The 8829-nt window shown below is 46.5% G+C and overlaps 1 protein-coding gene across 1 annotated transcript; it reads right to left on the reverse strand.

The window, feature by feature from the left end:
• Positions 1-5467: 5467 nt before the first annotated feature.
• LOC100674454 (melanoma-associated antigen B17-like) lies at positions 5468-6806 on the reverse strand. The gene has a single exon (XM_003416003.3). It carries the CDS (start codon positions 6801-6803, stop codon positions 6102-6104), a length of 702 nt encoding a protein of 233 aa, XP_003416051.2. The 5' UTR covers positions 6804-6806; the 3' UTR covers positions 5468-6101.
• Between the last annotated feature and the right edge of the window lie 2023 nt (positions 6807-8829).

The raw sequence follows: 8829 nt of genomic DNA on the forward strand, positions 1-8829 counted from the left end.
CTTTCTTGGGAATAGGCATAAATATAGATCTCATCCAGTCAGTTGGCCAGGAAGCTGTCTTCCCTATTTCTTGGCATAGACAAGAGAGCACCTCCAGCGCTGCAGACTAGGAAGAAAGACGCGGCAGTCTCCTTCTGAAAAGCATTAGCCAGTGAAAACCTTAAGAATAGCAGCGGAACATTGTCTGAAATAGTGCTGGAAGATGAGCCCCCCAGGTTGGAAGGCACTCAAAAGATGACTGGGGAAGAGCTGCCTCCTCAAAGTAGAGTCGACCTTAATGATGTGGATGGAGTAAAGCTTTTGGGACCTTCGTTTGCTGATGTGGCATGACTCAAAATGAGAAGAAACAGCTGCAAACATCCATTAAAAAATTGGAACCTGGAATGTACGAAGTATGAATCTAGGAAAATTGGAAATCGTCAAAAATGAAATGGAATGCATAAACACTGATATCCTAGGCATTAGTGAGCTGAAATGGACTGGTATTGGCCATTTCGAATCGGACAATCATATAGTCTACCATGCTGGGAATGACAACTTGAAGAGGAATGGTGTTGCATTCATCGTCAAAAAGAACGTTTCAAGATCTATCCTGAAGTACAACGCTGTCAGTGATAGGATAATATCCATACGCCTACAAGGAAGACCAGTTAATACAAATATTATTCAAATTTACACACCAACGACTAGGGCCAGAGATGAAGAAATAGAAGATTTTTATCAGCTGCTGCAGTCTGAAATTGATCGAACATGCAATCAAGATGCATTGATAATTACTGGTGATTGGAATGCAAAAGTTGGAAACGAAGAAGGATCAGTAGTTGGAAAATACGGCCTTGGTGATAGAAACAATGCCGGAGATCGAATGATAGAATTTTGCAAGACTAACGACTTCGTCATTGCAAGTACCTTCTTTCACCAACATAAACAGCGACTATTTTTTTTTTATACACATGGACCTCACCAGATGGAGCACACAGAAATCAAAGTGTGTACACCTGTGGAAAGAGACGATGGAAAAGCTCAATATCATCAGTCAGAACAAGGCCAGGGGCCGACTGTGGAACAGACCATCAATTGCTCATGTGCAAGTTCAAGCTGAAAATGAAGAAAATCAGAGCAAGTCCACGAGAGCCAAAATATGACCTTGAGTATATCCCACCAGAATTTAGAGACCATCTGAAGAACAGATTTGATGCATTGAACACTAGTAACCGAAGACCAGACGAGTTGTGGAATGACATCAAGGATATCATCCATGAAGAAAGCAAGAGGTCACTTGAAAAGACAGGAAAGAAAGAAAAGACCAAGATGGATGTCAGAGGAGACTCTGAAACTTGCTCTTGAGGGTCGAGCAGCTAAAGCAAAAGGAAGAATTGATGAACTAAAAGAACTGAACAGAAGATTTCAAAGGGCCTCTCGAGAAGACAAAGTAAAGTATTATAATGACATGTGCAAAGAGCTGGAGATGGAAGACCAAAAGGGAAGAACATGCTCGGCATTTCTCAAGCTGAAAGAACTGAAGAAAAAATTCAAGCCTCGAGTTGCAATAGTGAAGGATTCCATGGGGAAAATATTAAATGACACAGGAAGCATCAAAAGAAGATGGAAGGAATACACAGAGTCATTATACCAAAAAGAATTAGTCCATATTCAACCATTTCAAGAGGTGGCATATGATCAGGAACCGATGGTACTGAAGGAAGAAGTCCAAGCTGCTCTGAAGGCATTGGCGAAAAACAAGCCTTCAGGAATTGATGGAATATCAATTGAGATATTTCAACAAACAGATGCAGCACTGGACTCTCGTTAAAGACTTTTTATTTTGGATCGTAGTAAAAGGGTAGCTAGACGGACCCTTAAAGATAAAGAAAGAACATTTGTACTCTCTTCATTGACTCAGAATTTACTATCTAATTGACCTAAGACTCAATTCCTAGGTTTCTTTATATCTGTTCTTAAACTAAAGTATAATGGTTAAGAGCACAAGCACTAGAAAAAGATCTGAATTCCATCACTTAAAAAAAAAATTTTTTTTTTAAGCAAATATCTTAACATTCTCTGAATCTCCATTTCTGAACCTGTAAAATGAGGTCAATAATAAAATCCATGTATGAACTAATGTATGCTCAAAGATTAACATGGGAGATGGTACACAGAAAACACTCAATAAATTTTAGCCATCATCATTTTCTTTGTTCCATAATGATAGTTCCTTGACTGTTATTGCTTCCTATTCTACGCATTATTGTTTATCGCAGTCCCTATCGCATACTATGCTTGTATAATTATGCATTAAATAAGTGAGTATTTGACAGGAAATAAAAGATTTGGCAATGAATGGAAGTAAATAACTAAGGCAGAAGTTAGAGGCATTATATAGTGAAGTAAAGATTTATGTCATACAAGAAACCATGCCAAAATTTAGTGGCTCCAAACAACAGCCATTTATTTGTTCATCAGTCTGTGGTTTCAGTTGGGATGGCACATCTCTGCACCATGTAGTGTTGTCTGGGGTCACTCCTGAGTCTGTGGTCAGCTGATGGTCCGTGGCCTCACTCACATGTCTCTTGCTTGGCTGCCTGTCTTTCTGTTGGCAGGGGCGAAGGAGGTATCTAGGCCATTTAGCTCTCACCATCCTGCAGGCTACCCAGCGTTTGTTCACATGGTGGCGGTCACAAGTTATCTCTTTTCAAGTGTCTACTTGTGTCATGTTTGCTGTTATCCCACTGAGTAAAGCAAGCACTATGCCCAAGCCCAGGGTCAGTATGGGAAGGGACTTCCCAAGGCTTGGACAACAGGGAGGGTAATCAGTGTGGCCATTTATGCACAGGTGTAAAAAATGTACCAGATAGATCTCATGATATTTGAGCGTATTGACTGCAAAGGGAAAGTTGCTGATGAAGAAAGCAACATAAACTTCTGAAAGGAAAGACGAGTTCATAAGACCAAGAAATTTCAGGAGCCAGAAAGGTTCCTGGTTGTCTCTTCCTCTGAAACTAAAAGGAGAGATGAAGTGATGGGTATAAGAGGGGGATGTGACCCTTAACAGAAACAAAGGCAGTTCACAACCTTACCAGTTACTGTTGAGTTGATTCCTACTCATGGAGACCCCTTGTGTGCCAGGGAACAACTGTGCTCCACAGGGTTACCAATGGCTGATTTTTCAGATGTGGCTGAGAGGGTGTGCACCCCTGCAGCAGAGAGATGCCTCCTTGGCTTTAACAAAGGCCACCTTTACAGGATTCTTGGAGGGCACTTCTCTAGGACCACACAAGGCTCCTACTGTCCTGGTCAGGACCCTGTGAAGGAAATTAGGGGAAGGATTAGGTTGTAGATTGCCAGCCCTGCTTGGGGTTCAATGTGGTGACAGCAGGAGCTGACACTAAGGACTCTGCACTGGGTTATTTGGGGTTCTCCCAAGTTCACGCTTAGGGCCATCATTTCACCTGCTGGCAGGGCCAGGGCCACTCCCCTCTGCTACTCTGAACTTGACACCTCAAATCCCTGTGGAACCCACAAGGAGGAACCGAAGGAATAGCTCAGCCACCACTCCTGGCAGGGTGTCTTGTGATGACAGCACAGCAGGGCCCGTTCTTTCTGGGATTCCTTAGAGGCCTCAGTCCTCCACCAGGGTCCTCACCTTGGGTGACCAGATCCCTCACCTCCCTGAGATGCCCTGGAAGAAGTAACTGCCGCTCACTTAGTCAGCATGTCAGATCCCCAGGTTTGAAAGCAGGGGTGGGGCTTTATGGTTCCCCTTATTTCTGGGAGGAGTCATTACGTCTTAACTGAGTGTCCTCACCTTGATTCCTCTTAGGGACCCAGTCTCCTGCCTCTGCTGAGTAGGCCTCCCCATTACTCCAAGAACTTCATGGCATTGAGATGACCCACCCTCTGGAGAAAATGAGGTGGCACCTCAGTGTGATATCTCTGACCTTGTTATCCCATGTCCAAATAAATGCAACCCCATGTACAACTGCCCTATAAGGTTTCCTTGGCTATAAATTTTAAAGAAACAGATTGCCAGGTCTTTCTTCTGCAGTGCCACTGGGTGGGTTTGCACTGCCAACATTTATGTTACTAGTCAAGGTCAAAGCATTTTATCACTCATTAAGGAGTGTCATAGTTAACTAGTGCTGTTATAACAGATATACCACAAGGGGAAGCTTTAACAAATAGAAATTTCTCACAGTTTAGGAGCCTAAAAATCTGAATTCAGGTGTTGGCTCTAGGGGAAAGCTTTAGCTCTTTGTTTGCTATGGGGGAAGGTCCTTGTCCTTCTTCAGCTTCTGTTTCTTGTTTCCTTGGAGGCCTCATGTGACATGGCAACTATCATTCTCCACTTGTGATTACTTGCTTGCTCAATCACCTCCTTTATATTTCAAAAGTGATTGGACTTAAGACACCCCCCAGGAAAAAAAAAACACTTCTGTCCAGAAGATTCTGACTCACAGGGATGCAACAGGACAGAGTAGAAATGCCCCATAGGGTTTCCAAGATTGTAAATCTTTACAGAAGCTGACTGCCATATCTTTCTCCCCTGGAGAAGGTGTGGGGTTGACTCAAGACGCTCATACAATCCCTGTCTTTAACATAACAACATGTATTCCCAAATGGCGTTATAACCATGGTTATTGGGTCTTTATTTACAGCACCTCTTTCTGGGTGACATGGCGGGTAAACTCAATCCATATCAGGGGGTATATTTTGAATGCGCATGTGGGTAGACTGTCCCAGTTTAATGCAACACAAAGCTCCTAGAAGTGCTGTCAAAGACCAACAATTTCCCCTCCCAACTGCCCTTGTATCTATGTCACCCTAGGTTTCATTACCACAGCCAAAAGTCCAGTCTTCACTTGGTGTTTGCCAAATGACACTCAAGACAAACTCATTCTACTGCCCTTTCAATGGCATGGCTTCTGGCTCCCCCAACCAAAGGCAAAAAGCTACTAACACTGGCCTCCTTACACGGAGTATCTCCCTATTTCTCAGAAACCCTGGAAATAAAGTGCATAACACACTCAGTCAGCAGTCATGTTCAAGAGCACTGGGACAAGAACAGCAGACACCTTCTAGTCCTTCCCAGGGGGGATTTCTCTCTGGTTTCCCCCCAATCCCAGGGCCAGTGTGAAGAGCTGGTTTCCATTCCAGGCACAGTGCTTCCACACTGAGACATATGATGGGAGTATCTGACCCTGCGCACCCCTCCCACAGCCTCATATGGACTCACCCCCACCCCCAACCCCACCCCTACCTGCTCTTCTCACCCCCTGCCCTTCCCTGCCCTATGTTTCCTAACTTAAAATTCCCCCAGCCCAGACTGAGAGATCAGAGTTTCCCAACGCCCCAAATTGCCCTTCCTTGGGGTATTTACGCTAGAGGGAACCCTGAAGTGCTCACTCCTTTTGTAACAGTCCTAAGGTCTTGGAGAGTATCTCAACCTCATTTCATACCTGCTGTTAGACTCTAAAATCTAAACACATGCTGCCACACCTTTGCTTAAAGGGCCCCATTACTAGCATGAAGCCTTCCAAAGGGCAGACGCTCAATTACTGTTTGGGGAAAATAAGAGGCAGGGAACAAGAGGTCAAATCATCACAATTTATTTTCTCCCACATCCTTAAATAAGCTAAACAAATCCAAGCACGTGAATGTTCTACTTTTACCAAATGGAATAAGGGAAACCAAGAATTGACTAACTTTTATGGTCTTCTGCCTCTACCTTGTGATCCCAACTAACTCTTGTGGATATCTTTAATATTTCCAAGAACATCCCTATTCCGATACCATGTTAACTAGTTCTGGATTCATAAGAAAAGATTCAAAGATTTTCAATTTGTTTTACCCAACACAAAACTCTTCCTCCTAAATCTGAAAGACAACTATAAATGCATGAGGTGAATTTAGATTCTGAATCTTAATAAATCTTCAATTAAAAGGAACATTTGAAAAATACAAAAAAAAACAAGCTAAATCTACAAGTCACTCAACTATAACAGGAATACAAGAAGACATACATGTGCCCCCTCCAGCCCCATGTTGCCTGCACTATTTAGAAGGTTAACAGCCATTTGCAACTAGAAAGTGAAAAATCTGCATCAGACTTCACTAAGGATGGGAGGACCAGCTGCACTCTCCCTGTCACTAGACCCGGCCCTGGCCTCAGGACAAGCCCCAGCCCATTCTCCTCCTGTGGCTGTCTCTTCCTCATCTCCCCAAGCTTCTTTATACAGAGCTTGGAAGGCACCGGAGTTGGTATCCTGGACCTTGTCCGAAAACTCCAGGACTTTTGTCTTGCTGGCTTCAGCTTGGGCTCTGGGACCCCACAGGAATTCGTAGCATGGAGGATCACTGTTGGGCACCTGCCTGTACTCCAGGTACTTTGCCTGCACCAAATCTTTGGTAAGGAGCTTCCGGGGCTCCCCAAAGATGAAGTGCGTCTTCCCATCGTACATCCCAAACACATTCAGGAATTCCCACATCTCCTCCTCAGTGGCCCGGTTGCCATTCATGGAGATCATGGCCAGGAGAGGCATCAGGAGCCCAGTCTTGGGAAACCCCCTGCCACCACTCAGATTCTCTTCCTCGGTGATCTCCAACTTGCTGACAAGGGTATAGGATTGACCTTTGGAATCCACTTCCTTCACGTCAAGGCCAAAGACCAGCTCTATGTACTCAGAGGCTCTCCTCAGGATCTCAGGGAAGTGCTCCTTGTACCTTTTGTTGATGATCTTCATCATTTTTCCCTTGGTAATGCGCTCTTGCATCTCATACTTGGACAGCAGAAACTGCGACAACATGATCACCCTCCTGGTTAGAGGGTCTCTACGTGACCTCTCATTGGGGGCTCGGGCAGAAGAGGGACCTCCCTCATCTTGGCCCTCGGCCCCTCTAGGAGCTCTTCTGCCCGAAGTACCTGCAGCAGCAGTGGTGGTGGATGGGCCTCTCTGAGACCCCTGGGGAGTGCGAACAGCAGGGAAGCTCTGGGGAGGCCCCCCAAAAGAAGGAGAGGAAGAGGACGGGGACCTCTCCTCCTCTGCTGCAGTGGCCTGAGCATTGTTGACACTGTGGGTGCCTCCATGGGCCTGGCGACGTTTCTCACGGGCACGGAGCTTACTCTTATGACCTCGAGGCATGATGACTGCTCAAGGATAGCAGGCCGGAGTGTAGAAGGAGGGCAGGTGATGCGGGCCCAAAGGAGGAGGAAGGCTGAGAGGATGTGTGCCCTGTAGCAGAGAGATGCCTCCTGGCTTTCACAACCGATGCCTCTGCAGGATTCTTGAGGACACTGCTGTAGAACCTCACAAAGCTCCAGTTGTCCCAGTCAGGACCCTGTAGAGGAAATTAGAGGAAGGATTAGGTTGTAGATTGCCAGCCCTGCTTGGGGCTTATTGGAGTGACAGCAGGGGCTGATTCTAGGGACTATCTGTGCTGGGGTATTAGGGATTCTTCTAATGTCACTCGTAGGGCCATCATATCATTCGCCAGCAAGGCCAGGGCACCTCACCTCTACTACTCTGACCCTGAAACCTCAAATCCCTCTGGGACCCACAAGCAGAAACTGAAGGAGCAGGTCAGCCACCACTCCTGGCAGGGTGTCTCAATGATGACAGCACACCGGGGCCTGTTCTGTCTGGGGTTCCCTGGAGATCCCAGTCCTCCACCAGGGTCTTCACCATGGCTGCCCCCTTTTACCAGGTCCCTCACCTCCCCGACATGCCCTGGGAGTTAGTGACTACAACTCACTAAATAACCATACCCAGGTTCTCCAGGTCCAAAGGCAGTGTTGGGGCTCAATGTTTCCCCCTTTCTTCTGGGAGGAGTCACCTCATCAGAACTCAGTATCCTCACCTTGACTCCCATTAGACACCATGTCTCTTGCCTCTGCAGAATACCCTGTTGGTACCCATTACTGTCAAGTCGATTCCAACTCATAGCAACCCTATAGGACACAGTAGAACTGCCCCATGGAGTTTCCAAGAAGCGCCTGGTGGATTTGAACTGCCCACCTCTGGGTTAGCAGCCATAGTACTTAACCATTACACCACCAGGATTTCCTCTCCTGAATAAGCCTCTCCGTTACTCCAAGGACTTCATGTCCCTGAGACCATCTGTCCGTAGGAACAAACCAGGGGCACCTCAGCCTGATACCTCTGCCCGTGGCTGCCCTGGGCCAACAGCAGCGGGAGGCTTTTCTGCCTCCTCCTCTCCTTGGGGGAAGGGAGAAGACGGGTTAATTTCCTATTGCCTTCTAAAGGATTTTTACCTTGACTCCCACCAGTTTCTGGGATCCCTCCATCTCCTGAATTGGGGCTTAAACAAAGGCGCTCATCTCCCTGAGATACTCGAGGCAGAAGTCTAGAGTCCCTGGAACTTTCCAGATTTGGCCTGGGCTTCCAGGGCTAATGGCATTAGGAGAGCCCACTGCAATCCTCCCCATTTCGGGTTGAGTGTTCCCAGTACCTCAATCATATCTTCCCTTCACTCTGTACCATTCCTGGGACCCCACCCTCTGCTGTCATGAGGCCACATCCCTCAGACCAATGGCCACACCTTCCTGAGAACTCAGAGTTGAAAATCCGAGTGAGCCACATCCTTTGCAGGCTGTTTTGGGAATCCTAGTCCTGGCCAGGGCGGCGGGGGTTGCCTGACCCCAGAGTTCTCAATTGGTGATCCCTTCATTCCTCATTCAGGTTTCTGAATTTCTTCGTGGGTTGGGGTTCCTCCCTCTACTAACTTAAGTCCGCCCAAAAGCAGGGGTGGGATTGATGGCTCAGACTAAGGCCCTCACCTCCCTAGAAGGAAGTCAGGGTGCTACACATCTGG

This window comes from Loxodonta africana, chromosome X, assembly GCF_030014295.1.
Source record: "Loxodonta africana isolate mLoxAfr1 chromosome X, mLoxAfr1.hap2, whole genome shotgun sequence".
Classification (NCBI taxonomy): Eukaryota; Metazoa; Chordata; class Mammalia; order Proboscidea; family Elephantidae; genus Loxodonta; species Loxodonta africana.

Coding starts and splice junctions, on each gene's coding strand:
- LOC100674454 (XM_003416003.3), bottom strand. CDS start 6,803: ATGTTGTCGCAGTTTCTGCTGTCCAAGTATGAGATGCAAGAGCGCATT.